Source organism: Siniperca chuatsi, linkage group LG4 (assembly GCF_020085105.1).
Source record: "Siniperca chuatsi isolate FFG_IHB_CAS linkage group LG4, ASM2008510v1, whole genome shotgun sequence".
NCBI classification, from domain to species: Eukaryota; Metazoa; Chordata; class Actinopteri; order Centrarchiformes; family Sinipercidae; genus Siniperca; species Siniperca chuatsi.
Window position 1 is genome coordinate 8,206,858 of NC_058045.1, and position 23,432 is coordinate 8,230,289.

At 41.8% G+C, this 23,432-nt stretch overlaps 1 protein-coding gene across 13 annotated transcripts in view; it reads left to right on the forward strand.

The window, feature by feature from the left end:
• The first annotated feature begins 2,134 nt into the window (after positions 1-2,134).
• The window catches only part of LOC122874247 (CUGBP Elav-like family member 2), a 30,782-nt gene continuing 9,484 nt past the window's right edge, over positions 2,135-23,432 (forward strand). For 2 of the 13 annotated variants that reach the window (XM_044191827.1, XM_044191826.1), the window contains exons 1-8: positions 2,139-2,325; positions 10,112-10,159; positions 13,601-13,791; positions 16,849-16,931; positions 18,451-18,499; positions 19,054-19,188; positions 20,108-20,187; positions 21,393-21,554. In XM_044191827.1, the coding sequence (XP_044047762.1) occupies positions 2,213-2,325; positions 10,112-10,159; positions 13,601-13,791; positions 16,849-16,931; positions 18,451-18,499; positions 19,054-19,188; positions 20,108-20,187; positions 21,393-21,554 (861 nt within the window). In that variant the 5' untranslated portion in view covers positions 2,139-2,212. Of the gene's footprint in view, positions 2,326-4,621; positions 5,036-5,331; positions 5,623-10,111; positions 10,160-13,600; positions 13,792-16,848; positions 16,932-18,450; positions 18,500-19,053; positions 19,189-20,107; positions 20,188-21,392; positions 21,555-23,432 lie in introns of those variants that run through there. The other 11 variants (XM_044191830.1, XM_044191832.1, XM_044191824.1 and 8 more) reach the window with 10 other exon arrangements.

The following is a 23,432-nucleotide window of genomic DNA, read 5'->3' on the forward strand; positions in this document are numbered from 1 at the left end:
CTCATACAGTCAAAGTTTGTTACTAGCATCTGTTGGATCATAAATTTTACTGCCCAGTACCCGTAAAGTTAGAGCTCTAGAACGTCTGATGTAAAAAGGATTAAGTCTTTATTTCTTATTAGGTAAAAAATGTTTTCACCTTGTCCAGATGCATCTACATAAACAGGATATAATGCTGCTGTGATACAGAATAAGCTGCTTGTTTATATATGATAAGTGATATGTTTCAAATTCAAGCGACAAATTAATTCCACTTCTTCAGTGTAAAAACTCTGCATTTGCACACGCGACAGAACACAGTGTGTACTGAGCTGCAACAGTTTCAGTTTTAACCCATGAAAACACAGACAGTATCTGTTTGTGCAGTCAGTCTCAAGGGAGCCCGGTGGTAAAAAGGGAAAGCTGATGGGTGCTTTCACTCGTCATGAGACCACGTGCAGTTCTGTAAACGTGCTGCTATTTTACTTATTACAGGCATGAGTGCATTTTGTTCAATGCAGCATGCACAAAGACCCACCTTTCTCTTCACAAATGCACAGGATCACAGGAACAGGATGTGGCTGTTTTCTTATAGTGATGCATCTTTCCTGCGTGATGTTACGGCTTTCACAAGTTCATTCTATTACAAATGCATTTCATATGGCAATCGAATACCATTTTGTGTGTTGTATTATTTTTACTTCTGGAACATCTTTTAAATGAGGTTTCTACTGGAAAGCATTAGTGGACCCAACGTTATCATACTGAGTATTTGTTTGTGCTCTTATGTTGGTAGATCAGAGCAGGAAGAAAGACCAGTTATTCTGTGCTCTGTGGCACTTAGTATGACTGACAGTCATACTAAGCAGCAAAACATCATAAAGAACTGTGTTTCAACATCAGTGTTTAAAATATTCATGTCAGCAGCGAGAGCAGGGCTGAAATGAAGAGGATTTTTCTGCCATGATCAGAGGAAATGGAGCCTCTTCATGCTGGCCTTCTAAACTATGATACCAGCACACACTGACATGACCCTGTTTCAGATGACTTTCCTACTTAATGTCATGTTACTCTAACAGGACACAACACCTATGGGAGAATGAGACCTAGATTTAATTTCTCCTGGGTTTTGTGCAAAGTATATTGTGTCAAATTACTTTAAAATCTTTAATCGAACGCCACAGTGATGGCAAAACGTTCTTTAAGTGTGTTAGTTATGAGCGAATATGTGTTCTGCAGTGTTCAGCAGCTTCAAAGCTTTGCCTTCATCATAGTCCCAACTATATGGCTCAGAACACATGCAAACGAGCTTTGTCCAATGCAAATCAAGATGCAAGGTGTTTTTTAGTAAACGGTAATGTGGAGAACCATTTCCTATCATAAATCAGTCTGTAGAATTACATACAGGTAGCTGTCATTTGAGTATACATACATTATGCTCTGGAGTACTGTAGCAGAGTCACAGGCAATTAAATTAACTTTCAACCACTGCAGGTATTTTAGATTGACTGCAGTCTGAAATGGTGAACAACTGGGCTGTACTGTAATCTGTCCTTATTTAACAAGTATTCATGCTGACTACAATGTTTGCTCATATTCTAGCAGGCTATCTTTATCCCTGTCTACTCCAGAATAATAATGACATGGGGTTGTCAAGGAAAGCTCTCTACCTGTCACCCACCAGTTTATTATCAGCCAGCACATGGAGGGACAGTGTGATGTACATCCCCACAGGAGCTGAATAGAGAATGGATCTAATATTTACCTACAATATGTACAGGTGCTCAGTGATGAGCAGAATGTTTAACATTACAAATATTTTTTTAGGATACCAGACTTGAAGATAACCTTCTTGTGATGCCAACATGAGATCTTGTGGCAACTGTGTCGATGTTTCCTCTCATTTTCCCCAATCTGACAGTGGGAATAAATCATCAATGTCCAATTTTCTGAAGTTTTCCTAATATGGGTGTCAATTAGTGCAAGAGTGCTACTGTGGCCACAGCTTTACAGCCTGCAAACTGGGCTGCCGCAGGCAGCACAATGCATTAGCGCACGATGAGCTGTCAGAGACGATTATTTCAGCCACGCCACTGAGCGGAGGGGGTGGGCACCGCTCTGCTGCACTAAACCGAGGAGAAGGAGTGGGCGGGAGACAGAGAAAGGGAGAGAAACACATAGAGGAAAGAGAAGAAAGTGTCCATTACACCGGGTGGATTTTTCCAGAGCACCGATGTTGGAACACTCTTCTGAGCTGGCCCTGGTGCAGAGTTTGTATGCCAACAGCATGCGCTGTCCCCCCTCTGCGGCCGGGATCTCTGTCAGGAATGAGGACCTGCCTATGAGGTACGTTGGGGTTGGCCCCTCATTCAAATCTGGGCTAGCCCGTATTTGGACTGCTTCTTTGTCTGGGCTGAATATTGTCATAGGATGTATTGTTTCCAGTTGAGGCGTTCTCCCATGCTATGACTGTGTGACTGTGGGCAGGGTGGTGTTCCTCTGGTGTCCCTATATGTTTTTTTTCTTCTAGGAACCCAGAAACCCATGTATTTAAATCTAATGAATTTAGTCCTTCATATCAATTCCATCTTCCCTAGACAAAAATGACTCAAACAGGAAGCAGTGTTTTAGTTTTTTTTTTTAAAAATTGTATCAAAATAGTAAAATCAATACCTTATAGCATTCTCATTTCACTTAACTTACCTTCCTCCTCTTTTCAAAGTTGAACAAAGGCTCAGACACTTGAATGAACTACAAATAAAGAGAAATAAATGTGTCAGTGATGCAGGTGTTTGGAATACAGGCCACTGAAAAAGACAAACCTGATATCTACTGAAACCAACCCAGTCCTCACTATACTCTCTCAGCCAAAAACAACAAAAGATATCAATGATCTTTAAAAGAACACGAAAGAACATTTACATCCATCTTGGAATTTGCATAAATTTAGAGGAACTAGACCCTGATAAGGTAGTGTTATCATGTGGTCTTAGTACGTCTTGACACAGTAGAATTCCTCTGGAAAGCATGATAAGATGAAGTTCTCTCTCTCCATTTTGAGAGCCTTTTAGTTGGTCGCCATTCTGCAAATGCTTTCACGAAAGGCAGAGCTAATAAAAAGTGTGCCTCCAAGTTCAGGGCAAAGTGTTCAAAAAGACATGATGTGGCCCATTTGGGTTTGAAGCTGGCCTATTTTTACACTGTGCGGTTTGTTTCGAAAAGGGTGCAAATTTAAACGCTGGATGATGATGATGATGACGAGTGAGAGGGACTTCAATTCCACTGCATGAGGGGAAAACATTTGATGTAAACAACAAAAGCATGGTACGTGTGGACGATTATGATAGGATTATAGTAGTAATAATCTGAGATTAGGAATAGGAGGCTAGTATTAAAAGGTGCCAGCAACTAGTCATCTGCGTCTGGAATCCACTCCACCAAACACCTCTTAGAAAAGCCAAGGAGATACATGCTAAATAAACTGGTGCGATGATATTATGTACTGTACAGAAAACTGTACTGTATGTATGTTACTTACCCACAAGAGAACGAGGAGCTGCACTTTACAAGAATCCTGCTCCTTTTATAACAAAGCTATTCAATAAGATCCCCTGAGATCTAATTGAGTCAAAGGAAATATGTGGATGCTGCAGATGGGATGACATTATTGTATTTTTCCTCCATTTTAATGAAACCTGATTCTCCAGAGAGGTTTAGACTACCTTTTTATAGCAGCCCCTCAAGCTTAATGGTAATGCATGTCGCGTAGTGGGCTTGTCTACATGTATGGCAAAATAGGTTGCATATCACATTATGCAAACAAACCTCTTGTAGGCACTGTTTAATAGAGCATACTCTGCTCTGGTGCCAAGTTGCCTTGAAATTGCTATGGATACGAGGATTAAGTTGGATTTCATGAATGGGATGTTTCTTAACAATCCCTATGAATAATATTTTTGGATTGTGCAGCTGCAGGAGCAATAATGAATTGTTTGATAATTAGGCTAGCCCCCCCTGCCTTTCTGCTATGGCAAACAGTACTTGACAACGGCCCCCTACCTTTCCCCTCAAGTGTAGAGGCCTCGCCCTGCAAGTCTAGCACAACAAAAGAAGATAGGCTCCCCCTCCCCCAGGGAACAACAGCCCCAACACAAAGGGCAACATGACCTGTGACCCTGGGGAAAAGCAAGGCAGCAAGAAAAAATCTCACTTTTGTTTGGAAGATATTTATGGATCTATCTACAATGTACGGCAATAAACAAGCTGGAAAGTCTTATTTATTTGTGTAATCCAATAAAAAAAGGTAGGTGCCTAATTTAGACTCCTGAGAAATTATGGAAACAGGAGCACAGCATTATTAATCTTGACAATAATGACCTGGGTACTATATTTAAACATTTTAAATGGCTCTCTAATCAGGATCATTAGATCCCTGACTCATCCACAGACTAACCTCCCTTCACAACAAAGATGGACAGGATCTAATTCTTCTAATGTTCCTTTTATCTTTGAAAAGGATGCAGAATGTCAGTCACTATAAGAATATAATGGTGAGGCCGCAGCAGATAAAACATGAACTACAAATAGGTCAGTAAACTCTCTATAGAGCACCACGTGCCAGTCCCTTTAGGGGCATTACAGTAATTTTACATGGGCTACAAGCGCTGTGAGGCTTGCTGAGCAGCAGCAGCAGCATGGTTTCAGACTTTTGTTAAAGAGGCCACGCCTCTGGTTTGCTGCAGCTCGGTGTGCAGTGTGACAGCGGCTTGCCTGATTTTATTTCAGTCGGGGAAGAGAGAGAAATTAGGAGGAAGGAATAAGGCGGATATCGGTGCCCTCTCGCTCCCTCTCTCTCATGCAGTTTTGAAGAAGACGCCCCCTCCCTGCACCTGTTCTGCTTCGTCTTGTCGCCGTCTCGCCGGAGTTGAGCCTCTTGCGAGTGAGCGGACGTCGCCTCTCATTGTTAGATAGACGTTGTTTTGAGCATGACTTCGACGTACAACCTGGATTTCCACCCTCTGGCCGAAAGTCGGTTAATGACTTCGAGCGACACAATGTAAGTAATCCAACTGTCGTTAGCCGCTGCGTTAGCACCTCTCTCGCCAGCATCGCAAACATTTGTGAGTGTTTTTTAAAGCGACGAAGCAAACAACACACTTCAGGGCGAGTTGGGAGTTAGCTAACGTTAGCTTAACTGGCAACTGGGATGCTAACGTTGCTAATCATGCGAACAGTGACGGTACGCTCACCTGGAGTTTAAGTAGTTTGTCTAACTTAGATAATAAGGGGTGTAACCACAACAGAAGTCGGCTGAGTAAATGTTACACCACTCCTAACTACGGCTGAGCACACACTTTCTGAGCTAACACATACTACTCGAAGTGATTGGAAGAAAACGCAATTAGCTAGCGACGGTATCTGATACTAGGCGCGCTACAATAGTCAAGTGACATGTGCTTCCGGAGATCGCACGTTTCGGTATCAGTCCAGAAAAACAGCATCGATTAGCTTTTTAAAAACAACAGTACAGCGTGTCTTTGTGTTACTTTACTTGTGCAAACACAGCACCACCTTCTTGTTTGGCGCTTTAGTTAGTTAATTGCCACTGAGCAAGTTTACGTTGACGTGTGCACGATCGAGACGGTAAGTGTTAAAACGGTCCACTTATCAACGGGTTAAAGGGAAGTGCGTTGAGTAGAGTTGCCGTGTTAAGTTGACGTAAAGTTTACTAATAATACATTTTGTTGCCACCTAATATCGGTTTGTTTTTCAGTTTTATTGGCTAAATATCAACAGCATACGTGAAGCATGTTTGTAGGCAGCACACGGGCTATCAGCTCGGCTTGCCTGGCGCACTCCCAGTCCCTCCCTGTCTCTCTGCTAGCCATCGAGCTAGCTAACGTCGTTAGCTGCAGCTCACAGGCACTGGTGCCCCCGTCCATGTTGAATGTAGAGAGCTTGCTTAACGGCAGAAAACACGTGGTTTGCTACATTATTGAGCCATTAATGGAAATCTTGTGACAGAGCATGTAAACAAGGGAGGGAGAAAAGACATTCACCAAGCACAGAGGTCCATATTATAACTCGGTCCTCTCGACATAAAAGCTAATCCTGTTGGACAAAAACATTTCCAAAACCACAGCTTGCTTTTACAAGACTGTTTAAAATTTAAATGTTTGCACTTTCAGGAGTGCTATCTTTATTTTGCAGCAAAATGGGCCTGGTCCTTTTGATTTCACGGTCTTGCACTTAAGGAAATTTCACGAGCAGGCTGTTTTTTGTAAGGGTGTTTCTTCAAACCATTTTTTTAGTAGTTTTATCTCAGTGTAGTATGTATGAAGGGCTGCAAAGTCAGATCTTGACCTATATCTTTGATCCTTTTATCCTTTTTTATTTAGTTCTGCTGACTGAAACATTCAATTAACAGAAAAATAATTGGCAACTGTTTTGATAATTGTAATTTTCCAATCAAAAATGCCAATATTCCCTGGCTCCAATTTACCCAATTTTGAGCATTTGCCGCTTTTCTTTGTTTTAATGTGACAAAAGTTGTATATCTTTAGTGAATGTTAGTTGGACAAAACAAGAAATTTGAAGATGGAACTCTTCAGGAAACTGATGGATGCTTTTCACTACTTTGTAATGTTTGTAGACCAAACAGTTAGTTGATTAATGGAGAAAATAATTGGTCAGTTAATTATTCATGAAAATAATTCTTTGCCACCCTAATTTTTTATAATCCTGATTTTAATCCCAAATTGAGGAAAGCTGGTGAAAATTAAAGAGTTTTATATTTAATGAATGGTTTGGTTTCTATAATATTTCACTGAAGGCAGTTTTTTTTCTAGAATATCTGACTTGGGGACAGTAAGGTGGTGATTAGATCTTGCCCCAGCTGTATTTGATTGATTTATCCCTCTATTTGTTGACAGTGAGAGTGACTATCAGGGCTTAAGCGCGATGCTTTGGCAGCCAACACAGCCGTAGTGCTATGTCAGTAAGATAAGCGTCACAGGGATCCCTTTTGTTGTGGCCGCGGAGCTGTTGATCTGTGCGAAGTGTAGGATCTTGGCACAGAGTCCGGGGGCTGCTCGGGCCAGCTGTTCTGTTCTCTCCCCTTACTACGAGGGTGGCGGCGACGGTGGTGGGAGAGTGCCATGCAGCCAGATGTTTAAGGCCAAGTGTAGGAGGGCTCTGATCTGGCTGTCACCTGTTTCTCTGCTCCTGCTGCTAGCTTGGCGCGGCAATAATTACAAGACTGGCGGTCTTGGAGCTACATGCATAGCCTTGGAATGCTCATAATCACGTCCCCTATGTGGGGTGGTGTGATCGAAGGTTGAGCAAATTCCTCTGCAAGATTTGCAAACAGAAGATATTGTAGGACAGGATTACATAAGACCAGATGCACCCACCATGTCCATGAAATTATCAGTATCATGTGGCTGTTTAGTTATTAACAAAGAGGCATGTTACAGCAGCAAAATAAGCTATGGTATGTCTGAGCTTATGATTCTAAAGTTGGATATAAATTAGCGTAGTGTTTTCAAGATTATGCACTGTCCAGGTCAGCATGCTTGTGCCGTATAAGTCAGCGTCTGCAGTCCACATAAAGTGGAATCAGCTGTTTGGTTGAAAAGGCCCTCTTGAGTGGACTTATATAGTATATAAGTCAAGAGTAGCAGTGATGGATTGGATTGAAGCGATGTGACAACAAGAGAACTTCTTTTGGATTAATGCCTTTTGTGGCGCAGAAAGCTTATGTGCACAATTGTAGGCTGTGTCACAAATCAGATTATTTACTATGCATGCCTAGTGTATGATATAAATGTCCGCAATTTCATTTGAGCGTCTAAATTCTGAGTGTGAGTTTTATGCATTAGGTCTATATTACCCTCAAAATTTTAGCTATGGAACGATAAAAAGCATTGTGCACAGCGTGTACAGTACTTTTTGCTTACAATCCCACAATGCAATGTGTCAGTTTCCATTGTGACATAAAATGTTTAAAAAGTGTCCAAAATCTCATTTTACTGCTCACTATAGCGTAAACTATGTAGTGTCTATAACATAGGATGTGGTGAATGAGGGAGATATTTTGGACACAGCCATAGAAAAACATACAATATTTGTTAGCATAAACTGAAAACACAAAATTACACGTTTAGTAAGAGGAGTTTTGTATTAATCAAAGATGTTCTGTTGCCTATCACAGGTTAGAATAATGGATGACTGAGTAAGTCAGGGCAGTAAGCACACTCTTTCAAAGTAATCAAGTGTAATTGCTGCTTTTAGTGAGCTGTTTGTCTCTTCATTTGAGATGCATTTGTAAGGTGCCTGCCTGTTCTGGTAAACTCCACCTGAAGATTTAAATTCATGCTCCATCTGACACTGACAGAGGTGTGAGCAGAGTTTATCTAGTTGGGTGTTTGACTGTTCATTCACTCGAGCTTTACTTTAGCAACGTCATCCATAACCGGTAGGGACACTTGGTGTGATTATGGAGCTAATGGGGCGGGCCTTGTCATCAGATGCTGGCCGTCTGTTAACATGTGGCCCATTCAGAGGCTGATTGAACATGTCTGTCTTCATCAGGGGAAATGCAACAATGAAATTAGGCCATATTGAGCTGATTTGGAGTTAATGCCAGGAGGAAAATATTTTAATAACGTCTCATCAGAACCACAAAGTACTGATTAGGGTCGACCACTTGGTATGGAAATCGAATAAAACGCAGTTCTTCTGTTTCTGCCTTCTGGCCTTAAGCGACATCCGGTCATCATTTGTTTTTGTTTTTTCAAACCTGGTCCATGAGTCTGAGTGATTCTTGCTCAGGGGTCCAACAGCAAATGTTCTGTAAATCCTGCTGCTGTTTTCTGTGACCAGTTTTTAAGTTACAACTTCAAGCCTGTCAGAAGGATATTTTTATACCAAACTTGTGAATCCTTATTCAACCTGTCAAAGAATAATCTGCCTCTTTTTGTTGTAGTGGTGAAAATAGATGGGGCTAGAAGAGGGAGCCTTTATGTCTTACTTGACAGCTGTCAAAGATATTACCAAGACATTAGAGGCTGTGTCTTGTTGAATCAGCTTATAAGGCCATTGGTTTCCTGAAAGAAAAAGCAACTCATTAAGTTATTTTTTTTTTTGAGTGTATTACTAGCAAACAGCTGTTTCAGTTGACTGATTTTCCTCTTTTCTCCGAAGCATTATGTGTGTCCATGTGAACTTTGACTTTTTTATCCCCAACAAAGCATGACAGCAGTGTGCTGCTGGTTGCCAAAAAAGCCCAAGGCAAAGAAGTTTTAATAATATGAGTGACCACAAATAATGGGGAGCATTAGGTTGCTTTCCATCAGCACTGGTGACCAAACAAAATCATGTGACATGTGTTGTTGTTGTTGTGACCCCTGATGGTTTAGGGAAGAGTAACGTCCAAACACACAATGCTGAGCTTTCAAAAATCATGTGCATTAATAGGCAAATTGGCTTGCTTTCTATTATGGGTGCAGCAAAGGTGTCACTGGCATACTTGCGCGGTCAGAGCTCACCAACAGGACAGACACATGGTCCAGATAAATCACCTGTTTTTATGGGTGGTGCAGCAGTAAGCATGCGACTGTTATGGCTCTGGCTCTGAATGACTCGTCAGCTGCTGCAGGGCGTCTTGGAGCATGATGAGCTGCCACATCGCAGGGCTGTTTGTGGAAGCTCAGCAAAAGACTACATCACTACTACTTCATCTGCTGGGTGGTGTAGGGAGCAGAGCCGGGCAGTATTGACAGTCAATTATAGTATTTTTGATTCATTACCCTCATCAAATAATGTGCCACCATTTTTTTGTATGTCTGTTTGTGCTTTTGTATAATATTTAATGTGAAGTAGGGCTGAATGATATGATCAGTGAGGGGAGAAACTTGCTAATGTAGATACAATGGTCAAGCGGTCTTTGCTGTTGATTTCACGCCGCTAGAACAGCCAGATAATTAGCAAAATGCTATAACTTAACTGCAATGCAGGTTTATGATAAAAAAAAAATTGGTTCACCCAATAATAAAAAATATTTTCTCACTTACCCTTACCTGTGGTATCAATCCATGCAGATAGCATTGGTTATATTTGCTCATGTTTTCAGATACAGTGGCTGTCCTGAGATTTCTGGTGTCACTCCAATACAAGACAGGTGAATGAAATTTTATTTCTTCAAAATCTTTGAGGGGGGGAAAAATACATATTAAAAAAAACGGTTGACAGTGTGTTGTTTTAAGGCGTATGCCAGCAGCTTTGTATTGGCATAATACCGCTGCTGTATTGACATAACATTATGCCCCTTAAATGGCTTGACACTCCACTTCCACTGATACTACTTTATACCAACAGGTGCCACTTAAAACTGACTACTGGCAGATACTGATCCTAGTAGGCAGCTGTCACCTTTTGTGGTAGCTAAGCTAGCAGGGCTTGCCATAGGCAATTACTAGCCCTTTTAAAGGAATGGTTCAACAATTTGGAAAATGCGCTTATTTGGTTTCTTGCTGAGAATTAGATGAGAAGTCGGACTATTTCGTTGCCAGACGCAGTAACTTCCTTGAGCTTTAGAGGTGCTGATAGATGGATTTTGTAACCTTCGGACAGAGCCAGGCAAGCAGTTTCCCCCTATTTCCAGTCTTTGTGCTAAATTAAGCTAACTGGCTGCTACCCTATGGATACAAGAGTGATATTAATCTTCTCATCTAATTCTCTGCAAGAAAGATGAGCTTATTTCCCAAAATGTTGAACTATTTCTTTAAGGCTAGCGCAGCAGCATGGACACTTTTAACTTGAAACGCTCCGCTTATATAAAGCTTATATAGTTTCTGGCATTTATTTACCTTCCTCTCTGTTCTTGCTATTTTCTTTGTCCTCCAGTTTCAACTCGAGTGGTCACTACAGCTTTTTGTGTGACAGTGCTTATCGTCTGTGCACTTGTCCAATGTACAATATCGTTCCATGGTGTAATACAGACAATTTGAATAAATGAATTTTATTACTTGAATGACTCATCTTCCTTGAATAATATAAATGTATGACATAGAGACATTTTTGCAGGGATTGAAACCGTCATTTTTGTGGGGGTGGTTAGCAAGCCCAAAGAATGTATTATTGCAGTTACATTTCTGCTCAACACTCAAGACAATGCACAGCTGCAGGGGGCTTGAGAGTTTAATGAATGTTACGGAGACACTGTGTTGATTTTGAGGGTGATGATTGTGAGCCTTCATGTTTTTGAATGTTGTGACACAAATCCATGAGGTTTGCTGTTTCTACGGCGAGATTTTATCAAAGGGCCCTCAGCAAAATGGCGACGGAGTGCCACTGGCAAAACTGGATAAATGGTGTCACCCACCAGTGCTGTAGCCTTAGCAGATGTAGCCGTCGATGTGTTCCTAAGCATCTCTCTGACTTGGCCCATTGTGCTGTAGAGGAACGGTGAATAGTGCTCTCCAGCATGGGGGAACAATATGTGATTGTTCCCCTGCTGTGGTGAAGAAGCTGTAGGTTACTCTCTGTACCATCGCCAAAGCGCCTGAGGAGGAGATGTACCGCAAAATCTCTGCCTGTTAACCAGCGATTCTTAGTTTTAGAGCTCTGCAGTGCTGTTTTCGTTTAGCTGTCGGAGCTGGTGAGAGGGGGGCCCTCACCCCTTTTTGGTGAAGAGAGGTTTTTGTTTCACTGGAGCTTTTTTTCCCCTCCTGTATATATATGTCATCATTCGAATCTATTGACAGTTTCCAGGAAACAAAAACATTCATACTGAGGTGTGGTGTTGGATTTCAGAAGAACAAGAACTGAAGTGTGATTTGTTAGCATGTCATTTAAGTCCCTTAAGGAGTTTGGTGTTTCTGCGGAACGACTGGGCTCAATTTGTAAGAGATGGATGGCTCGTGTCCAAAGGTCTGTGTAAAATTGCTTTTACATTAGTGTTTTGTTTTTGTCAGTCTCCCTTTTACAGTGTTGTTTTAAGAATTTTCTTTCTGTGTGTGTGTGTGTGTGTGTGTGTGTCAGACTAATATCTTTTGTACCATTGTCTACACTTTTTGTGTTGTACTTGTAGTCCTTGGCCCTTTTTGGTCCTATATGGTACTACATTGTGTATTGGGAGTGATGCTTAACATGAGTTCTCTGCCTCGACACCCGTGGATCCTGGTTTCCAGCACCTCTACCCCTGTCAGGAAATGTTTGTGTGCTTGATTTTGTGTGTGACTGAGACAAAGCTGCTGTAGTCGTAGGTGCACTGGTGGGTATTGATTCTCTGTCCCTAAGGCTTGCCTCAAAGGAAAATGGCACAATTTAGTATTTCATTTATTGCTATCATTGCACTACTACCCCGACCACCCAGATTGTTTGCTCGATATATTGTTGACTATGCAATTCAGAGTTGTTACATCATCCATTATTGTAAACAATATATTGTTTCTGCTACTTCAGTGTACACATACACAAATAGTCACACTGCAAATGATTTAATGCTCTATAAATCATTTGAATACTTTGAAATATATTCAAACGATCAAAGTGCATTGGTTTTTCATAACTAATTTTAAAGACAAAGTCTAGCCCATCTAATAAATGGGCAAACAAGCTAACAAGAGTCGCGTTTAAAATGAAAAATAATTAAGAAAAGTTGCATTAGCTATTTGTAAATATTTAAGTTATTAAAAGGATTATATGGAGCTTTTTTTTTATCTTTCTGCGTTATTAAAATTATGTCATTCTTTTAACTGATATTATGTATATTGCTAAAATCCAAAATGTTATTCCTACTGTCCTCTGCCCAAACAATCACAATCGGTTTAAAATGGCTATGAAACTGCCTTCCAAAAAAAATATTTGCAACAAAATTTTTTCGACAACAAGTATTTGACAGTGCATGGCAGAAACAATAGTTTATTAAAATTAATTGGTAATTAACAATATGTTTTAAAGAATGGTTGTCTAAACACCCATCAGCAAAGACTTTTTAAGAGAGATTAAGTATAATAGCAAAACCATACATTTTACAAAGGTAATTGGTAAACTAAAGCAGATAAAATGAAAATACTGAAACAAAAACTGAACATTTGTGTTTCATTATCTGGAGAATACTGATGTTTTTACTGTAACTGACAAATAGTCCTGACCCACTCTAAAGAAGAACTGGTTTTGCCTGTTTTTGTGATCTCTTAATTTAATGAACTCAGTAACACACTTTGGTGTTTTTACCTGCTGATAGACCTATGTCACTTAGTATTACATTTTTCAGATCTGCTGAAACTACTTGTAGCAGCATTATTATGACCATTATCATCTAAAATAGATGAAACGGAACAATATCTTGTCGTAGCAGACCATTTCCCCCTTGAAGTTGAAGTCTTTTTCTAATTGGGAAGGCTGTTGTGAGCCGTTTCATGTAGGAAGTATCGGTAGGAAGAAAATAGTCCCTACATGATAGATAGATAAATAGCACTACAAGTAAGAGGAAAAATATGTATTTTTGATTTTGGGTTGAGCTGTCTCTTTTTTTTTAAACTTGACAAATTAATTTTGTTTAGACCCTAGTATACTAACTGGCTAAGAAAAACTGACTTTTTGTTGTTGTTCTTAGCAACGGCAGCAAGATGAACGGGTCGCTGGAGCACTTGGACCAGCCAGACCCAGACTCAATCAAGATGTTTGTGGGACAGATCCCACGCTCCTGGTCAGAAACAGAACTAAAAGAGCTTTTTGAGCCTTTCGGAGCTGTGCACCAGATCAACATCCTCCGTGATCGCACCCAGAATCCCCCTCAGAGCAAAGGTAAGAAATTATTTTAGTGATTGTTCTACCATGCCACAGAAGTTGTTGAATACTAGACTGTTGAAAATGTTTTGCCGGCAATTTTGGGTTTTTTAATATAGTCTTGAGTTATTAATTGATTAATCAGTTAGATTAACCGTTTAACATAAATACACAAATGATAATCCATTATTTTGTACAGTTGCTTGCTTTTTACCATTTTATAGGAGAAACTGAGAGAAACTGTTGTCCTCTACCCATATTTACCTGGCTTTTAGTGGTCAAGCACAAGCACAAAACCATGTTATTGCTACATCATCTACCATCACATTTCAACACAATCCCTTTAGGCAATGCACAGCATTGCTTGTCTGCACATGCAATGTAGCTGTGTTTGTGCTTACAGGTGAGATGATTCAATAGTCTTTTGTTCCAGAGTTAAAAAAATAACACCTTTTTTTTCATAACCCTGCATTATAGAAATATTTTTTCTTTTTACTTTGCAATGCTGGTTTAAAAGCAGCATTGTATAAAGGAAGTGTTACTCAACTGCAATTTTCCATTAAGGCATCTATCGATGCGCTCACTGTAGAAATGGTGCTCAAGTTGAGCGATTCAGTTGAGGTTGCAATTAGAGGAGACGGTGAAGTGGAAGCCTGCTGTCTGCAGAGAGCTGCAAAGTGCCACTGGAAGTGCTCAGTCTCCCATAACTAACTGCAGGTGAATAAGGTAAACGACAGATTCTCTGATGTAACTGTCCTGGGTTTACGACGCCACCCAAATTTCAATTCCCTTGATGGTTGGATGACTCACTATGGCTAAAGGCAGTAATCCACTCTCGGGTTTTAATGTGGTGGGACCCTGTTTAATGCTGGACTCTGCGTCTAAATGGAGCCCATTTTGTGCTGCCAGTGGTTTCACGGTCCACCAAGCCGTCCGGAGCTGTTTGGCTGTCATTAAAGGTCTCTGGCCAACCGTCGGCCATAGTTTTTGAGGTGTGTCCAGAACCATTGGCATTACTCGGCCCTTATAAGCCGCTGTTCCGCTGATTGAGTCTGTAAAATTTTTGGTGGAGGCACTCTGTGAGAGAGAGAGAGAGAGAGAGAGAGTGTGAGAGAGAGAGAGAGTGTGAGAGAGAGAGAGAGTGTGAGAGAGAGAGAGAGAGTGTGAGAGAGAGAGTGTGAGAGAGAGAGAGAGACCTATCTGGCTGTTCAGCATAGTGAATCGGTAAATTTACCCATTTAGTGCAGTCTATCCTAATTTTTATTTTTCCCTCCGCCGTTTTCTTTTGCTGCTGACAACAACACTGCTACTTGGAGATGGACATCTTCCCTTTTGGCGTTTTATAGTTTCCCTTTTGGTAATATTTGTTTTCCTTCTCCAGCATCCATTCAAATGCCAGTCGCGCAGAAGTATATTACAAAGAACAACATGACGGCTCTGTGTTGTCTTGTCACATGAAAAAATGTGTCTATTAACTGGTTATCAGTATAATTTGCTTAAGCTATCTGGAATGCACAAAAGAAACCTTTAGTTCTTGATTTAGATCTCGGTTTAGTTCCTAGGGCTCCTCACTTCACTGTGACTATTTGGTCAAAAGAGCCTTGAGTGTGTCAAGGCCACCAGGACAGCACTTGATTCACATGATCTTTTTCTGCCTGTGTGTGTTCAAAGATATACCAGAAAATCTCCAGGGTGCTTATTATTATGCTGTGTGTATATAGATATACAGCCAACACTGTGCAGTTCGTTGGGAGGCTGAAGAGTTCAAAGCCCCCCCCCCCCTTTTTTTTTTAGCAGAGCCCTTTCCTGTTCTATGCGAGTGTCAGCTGTGATGGCCTATTGACATGTTAATGCAATGTTAATGTATTCTAATAGATAATCCGGCCTAATCACAGCGGTCTTGGGCTCACCCAGCCTGTGTGAGGTGAATATGTTGAGGTGGCACCCCCACGCCCATCACTGTCGTCCTCCTTTCCCAGTAGTCTCCTAGTGGGAGAAGTAGGGGCAGTTTTATCATAGCACGATGTTTATTTGCATGGCAGATAATACACCCTTCACCCCCTTCCTCTGTCATCAATCTCGCTTTTGTTTGGTTTGTTTGTTGAAATTGCTGTAATCCCACTTCCATTTTGGTTGTTTACTTGGCCACGGATCTATTGAGGAGCCATCAGATTTGTGATGGTTTTTAGGTCATGTCTACTGCAGGTCATGAAAAAAATCATCTGATAACTATCACGCTTCTCTGGATGGTTTATTTAGCTCCAGTAAATCGAAGGCAGGGCTAAACAGCAGAGAAGGAGAGCTCAGCTGGTTGTGAGAGAGAAGAGAGCAGCTCGATGCATATTAGAGTTCAACAGCCCTCCCCGCGGCCTGGGAGCTCCAGTAACAGCATAATACACACTATGTAGGTCAGCGACGCTGCAGTGCTCCACTTCCCCAGCCCAGTGAAACTGACAGGCTGGATCGCCACTGGCGGTCTGCTGGGACGGAAGGATGAGAGGCTTTTTTTCCCTCCCCCGCTCTTCTTTTCTTAATGCCCCTCCCCCACCACCTCTTTCCTCCCATAACTCCTCTTCCTTGCTCTCACTCCTGCTTTCTCTTGTCGCTTTGTGCTGTTTTCATGCCTCCTGTATGTATGTATGTTTGTATGTGATTGGATTCTTGTATAATGCGGCACCACTCTCTGATGTGTTGGTACTGTGCCCTGGCTTGCCTGGGCTGTGCTGATCTGTGGACTGCATCAGTGCCTTCTGATGGCTATCTAACCCTGTGGTCATCTTTATGGCCATGTCACACAACAGCCTTCAACTATCTCATTACTGCAGTGTCCTCGCTGCAAGCTCCTACATGAGCTGTGTGTACCATCTACCAGTTGGTGCTAAGAATATCCTGTCACATGTTTATAACATGTGATATGTGAAGAACACAGTGTCATCCGTTTAGCTTCTTTCCTGCTCTGCAGCAGTTGTGATATTACGTTTACTGTCTGTATGCGCTGCGTTTTTAATGCTGTTTTTGTCTCCTTCCCCCGCCCATTGTTTGTCCCTGTTTTTTTTTTTTTTTCTCTCTCTGCAGGATGCTGTTTTGTAACTTTTTATACAAGAAAAGCTGCACTGGAGGCCCAGAATGCACTGCACAACATAAAGACCTTAAGTGGGGTGAGTAAGCACAGTATGGGCTGCTTTTAGCTGCTTGAGCCCCTCTACATCCCTGATGCAGGCTGTGAGCTGTGTGCTGGCCGTGTGCTGGCCGATAATGAGCTCTCGGCTCACTGAGCGCCTGTTTGGCCTGAGAAATATCTCAGCCCCGACTATGCACTAACACCTCACCGAGGACTGCTCTGAACCTCAACGCACTGAATTGATAAGCCAGCTGACCCAACACACAAGCACACACATATGCAGGTATCAGGTACAGTGTGCTTGACCAGGCAGCACGTTATTTGCTGAGGCACAGGACCTGATCGCCACAAAGTGGAACAAATTATTAATGCTTGTCTTCATGAATCATTGATGCACATCTACATTTTTATTTCTCAAAGTTGGAGGTATAAAAGGAGGCGAGTTGAAGTCTTGGTGAGTGAACAATGAAGCCTGGTTAGAGTGAGTGTGGTCTCTTAATTCCTTACCTAATTTATCTAGAGAGATTAAAGCCAAGTCAACTGAAATAAGTGCAATTGCTTGTTAAACCTCTACAAGTCTGCCCTGCCTATACACCATTTTAATTACCCCCCTTCCAATCAATTAAATCTATACCGAACAACTCCAGCCTTCGATTAAATCAATAGCCTAGTCTATTGGAAAAAGGAGCCACAGTCAGTGAGGTTACAGGTAAATATTGAACTGGGTTGATAAATGAGTGTAGCAGGCTGCGTATACAGGACTAGCTCTCTTCACTGGAGGACAACTATCAATCAGCCAGACATTCAAATAAAGCTCAGCTCTCAAATCCCAATACCCGGTCATACTGTTACTGGCATTGACTGCAGGTGACTGAGTTAGGTTTGCGTGACAGTGGAAAAGCTTGTTTCCCTGTTAATGTTGTCTCTCCCTTCTGTGCCTTGCTCTCCTTGGTCAGTGACGCTAGCCAGTACCCATACTGAGAAGGCCATCTGTCTGCTTCTCTTTAGTGCTTGTCAAAAACAAACCCACCACTTTTCATAAGTACAACCTGCTCTGGCGTCTCACGGCTAGATTTAGCTTCTCTCTTTCACGTCGCATGGCAGGTAAATGTGCTAAAAATATATTCACTTGAAGTTCTGCGATTGCCTTGGACAAAAGTGTTCATTAAATGGCATGAAATGACAGATCCTAAAGCAGTTGCTCTGCATCCACTTTCTCACATAATGAACACAGCTTGAGAAAGAGTGTCATGTTCAGAAATGTTAGGCTGACTCAAATTAGATTTTTCACAGCTCAGATTTGCCACACCTAACCGCTGTGATATAATGGAGTATAGCAGGTTAAAGAAATGTATGGTCTAAAAAACTAAAACTCAAAGGGATGATGGTCTTAGAGTGAGAGAACAAAACAAGAGGCAGACAGAAAGGGGGGGGGGGGGGTAGTGTGAAGATATGAGACTCTTGTGATGAGTGATAACGAGGCCAAGCACCTGAATAGTTTATAATTGTGACAGGTGTGGGGTTAACCATTTCTCTACCTTTTTTTTTTTCCCCAGATGCATCATCCTATCCAGATGAAACCCGCTGACAGTGAGAAAACAAGTGGTAAGTGGATTCATGTGAAATGTAGGCAGCAGCCAAAGGATGGAAGGTTACAGAGATGATGATTGTTGAGGAAGAATCTTAGAAGAGCAAGATTTAGCCAAGACAAATGGGGTGTGAGATTTTAAAATAAGACGGGGGCTGAAGTGTGTCTCTATTTAATGCCAAAATGATGGCTTGAGAATGACTTAGTTCAGGAAATGTGCAGCAATACACATTTTTTTTATACAATGTCAGAGGTTAGGAGGATTAAGGACTTTAAAAGGCACCAAGGGGAGAAGAGTAGAGCACGTACAGAGGATCTGGAGGAGAGCACAAATGGATGATATGGTCATCTGTCTGGAGAAGTAGACACTGAGGAAAACAAAGCTGCAAGTTGCAGAGAGTAGTACAAGAGGCTGGCACTTGAGAGAGAGAAAATGTTGCAGCATGACAAGGAGAGAGCTTGAACAAGAGAGGTGCATGATTTAGCGCCTGATGTAATTGCGGCTTTCATAGCTCCATAATTGTTCATTTGGGTTTAACTGAATAGCTGTTCTCTTTTCATCCCTCTGCAGCGGTAGAAGACAGAAAGCTCTTCATCGGAATGGTTTCAAAGAAATATGGCGAGAACGAGATCAGAATGATGTTCTCCTCTTTCGGACAGATCGAAGAGTGCCGAATTCTCCGGGGACCAGATGGTCAGAGCAGAGGTAGGTGTGCTTTCAGCATAGGCACAGTGTACTTTGCCTCACAGCCGCCACCTTCAGCGTAGCAGAGTACATATTCTCATCAAGTATTTATACAGGCCCCTCCTTACTTCTTCATTTCAACCCCCTCCACTTCCAAATCAAGTACTATTCACCTCCACTGGCACCCATTCCATCCCCACAGTTTATCCTCCTGTCACTGTTAAACTCAGCCTCCACATCTCACACTGAAGGGCCACTGCACTCGCTGTCCGGCACAATGGCCCGTCGCCTTGGCAACCGCTGGCTGCTGGTGTTCGTGGGCTCAGCTGGCAGGCAGCTCAGCTCAGCTCAGCTCCTCCTCTATCGCCTTCTTCATCACACTCTACAAAGGCTGGAATTAGCTTGTCGTCGCATCTCTTGCATAGCTCTCCACTCCATAAAGCCTCAGATAGCAGCCAGCACGAGGCTCTCGGGTTGATATATGCGGAGCAGAGACAGTTGGCCATGAATTTCTGCTCTTCTTCTAGTAAATGTACGCAATGTAACACAATTTGAAACAGACCCTTAATACCCTTTTCATGTTTGCAGGTCTTACATATTTTAGCAAACCAAAGCCTTTTCAGTTTGTATTTGTGTGCATTTTATGTGTATATAGTTGACTGTTTCACCATGACACCACATAGTCAAGCCTCTTTGGGTGGCAATTTAATCCGTCGATCACTGTGCTCATGTGACACGTGTTACTGTTCTCCTTGTTGTGTTTCTTTCTCAGTGTGCTAACCAGTGAGGGTGGTTCTGTGTGCTTGGGAGTTGCCATTCTCTGTACTGTAATGTGTTTTTTTGGGGTTCATAACGAGTTGTCCAAACCTTTTTGTCTTGTTTTGTTTCTTCTTGTCCCCCCCTCCTCCCCCCCCCCTCTCCTATTGTTCCCCCCCTACAGGCTGTGCGTTTGTCACATTTGCTACCAGGGCAATGGCACAGAATGCAATCAAAACCATGCATCACTCTCAGACTATGGAGGTACTGTACCCCTTAGCACCTATTTCTCATTTCCCCCCTGCCCCCCATACATTCTGCTGCCCCCTTGTGTTGGAAAGATGAAGAACCTGTCCGAGCAGATGGCGTCCATTCATCAGAGCATGAGTCATTTCCAAAACCACTCTTGCTAATTACAAAATTATATTGTTGTCTTCAAAATAATTGAATAAAACTTGAAACATTGCCTCTCACATATCTGCTGAATCCGGAGCTAACAGGACACAACGAGAATAGCTGTCATCTCTAATTTGGGGCTGAACTAAATGCATCTCATTTATTGATTCTGATAATATTTTAGAGCCTAGCCATCACAGTCTGCCATTATCAATCTTTATTTTGGACCACAGGGAAAAGAGCCCACACCATCAAATATAGGTTAACAACGAATTATCCTAGACTGGAGCAGCTACCCTATTAGATTTCTTCAAAAACTGGGTCCATGTCATCGTGTAACCAATGGTGTCTTTGTGGAAGTGGAGCAGCAGTAATTTGACAGCTAGCAGGTCAGAGGCTCCCCAGTGAAGCATCAGACCAAGTCTAATTAGGAGCCCAACCAAACATATCACTCCTCCTACCAGATTAAACACAGGCCCCAGTGGTGGTGCCACCTATTTTACCCCAGATCATAACCTCCCCAATTCTCAGCTGCCATGGGAGGTGCTGCTGGTGCAGAAGCCATTTTCTCTGTCCAGCCTGGTCCCTGTAGGGCTCTCAACTCTCAAAATACTTTTGCACCGCATGCCTCGTGTCCACGCGCCTGTCTGAACAGTATGTGACTGTCTGTTTGTGAGATTGTGTGTATTGTAATGCATTTTTCTTGTTAATGTCTGCTGACATACCCTCGTTTGAATTTCTGTCTGTGTTTTTTTAAGTGTTGTCTCCATCTGTTGTCTGCTTGTCTGTGGACTCAATTCAGCTCCTCCATAGTGCTAAAAAGATTCACTGTCTGCAGCATTGTCCTGTGCCCCTTTTGGAATGTGGCTCAGCTATGCATGGCAGATGTCCTCTGTGTGTTAGCTTTGATATGAATGCAACAGGCATAAAAAACTGTCTTGAGGCATAGACGATACCCCCCTTTTTTGAAAAATTCCTAGCCATGACTGTGTCCTTGCATTGGTAAATAAATGGTGGATTCTTCAGTCTGCTTCTGAATCGGTCTAACGTCTCTGACCCCTTCACTGCTTCAGGGCTGTTCCTCACCTTTGGTGGTGAAGTTTGCCGACACGCAGAGAGATAAGGAGCAGCGGCGCCTGCAGCAGCAGCTAGTACAGCAGATTCAGCAGCTCAACAGCGCCTCCACCTGGGGAAACCTTGCCGGCTTGGGGACCCTCACACCGCAGTACCTGGCTGTAAGTGTTGCTCAAACATGCAGCCCTGCTGAGCGGCACAATTACTCATGTATTATCATGGCACAGATTTAGTTTCTGCAAAATGTATTAATAGTTTAGCCGTATGTTTACTATAAGGGCTTCTTGATCTGCAAAGTGTAGTTAAAAAAAAACCAACAGAACTGCCTGACTATATAAAGGAATACATATAACGCCTGAGCCACACCGCCTACCTGAGCAGCACGCAGAACCTCTTGCTTTTCATTTTGGCACCCATGTTAACAGGTTAGAGCAGCCACACAGCTTTTCACTACAGTTTCAAGGACTGAACCACCCCTGGAAACCTGTTGAACAGAAAGCAGAAACCCCTCCCTGGAAATGTCTTTTAAACTGAGCCAGGCCAAGTGAAGAGAGATTGCTGTATGTTTTTTATTTTTTATTTTTTTTACAATTGAGCACATATTTCTTAACCCTTTTCTGTCTAAACTAAAGATAAATGATATTCATAATGAAATGAATTATTGATGGCCATTATCAAAGGCAAACTCAATGTAGAAAGATAGGGCTGGCAGTAGCAGCGCCGCAGCAACGCTGTCTGTGGAAACCACATGCGTGCAAGCCGCAGCAGTTCAGCGAGGTAGCCGTCACGCACAGGTAGAGGTAGGCGGTGTGGCCCTATAATGGCAATATATTAGACATGTAAGAACTACAATGTTTGAAGTTTGTAATAAATTAATTTGTGTAGATGGAGTCAGATAGAGGTGTTTTTACTAATCTTGATTTTTGAAGATGTAGTTTATGGTGGTGTACTGCTTGTTACATTGCGATGGGTTTAGGTTTATGTACGAACAGTATCAACAAAAACAGAAAAAATTAAAGCGTCACAAAGGCAGGATTTTTCTCACGAATATGTTGTATTGAATTGTCAAATTATCCTGTTTTGTTTACCTGCTGTTTGTTAAACAGTGACTGTTCTGGATGGCAATGCAGCAGCCATTTTGTCTACATTATAGACAGCCTAGTGGGCTTCAAACCTTGGGAAAAATTCTTGGAGTTATTAAAGTGTCAAAAAAGATTAGCTTATCAAAGGCCTAATACATATAAACAGTATGATGGTGCAGATGTTTGGATTATAATGTAATTTGAAATACCACACAGTATTCAGACCTGAACTATAAACTGATTCTCTATAGGAATATCTTGTCTCACTCAGTTTGTGTTCTAGCTGAAGGACACTGGCATGTGACTTGCATACTCTGATTCGGAGCCAATGAGCATGTGACTTAAACAGGGACATAACATGAACAGCTGAGCTATTTGTTTCTGGCAGGAAAACTAGAGATATTGAGACTATGGCATGCACATTAAGTAGTGATAGGCAAAAACCGATTGAAGTGACTGAGCTTCTATTTCATCAATCCAAATATCACATACATTTTGAATAAAGGGAAATAGAGGGATGTTGTAGCAGTAAAAAATTTTTTAATAAAAACGAATATTTCCTTAACAAACCAGACTGTGTCAAAACACAGAGTATCTGTACAAGCCCCTGCGTTGTTGCTGCACCTCAGACCTAGACCCCATTTACACTTCGTCACTTAATGCGTCTTGTGCGGATTGGAAAGCTATCTCACCTCAAGGAGCATTCAAATCTGATTGCTTAAACCACCTCCGGAGGAGGTGACACATACATAATCTTTACTCCTCCTATAGTGTTACTATGTCAGTAAGCAGAAATAGCTACTTGCTCTCTGATTTTCTTAATACATCCATAGTCTGTCTCTTCTGACCCTATAATAACGGCAGTTAAAGTTACACTCAAAGAAGTCATTGTTCTGTCATTAAAGCAACAAGGAGAAATGGCTCTAATGATTTTCTACCGATAAGATCAAATACGAG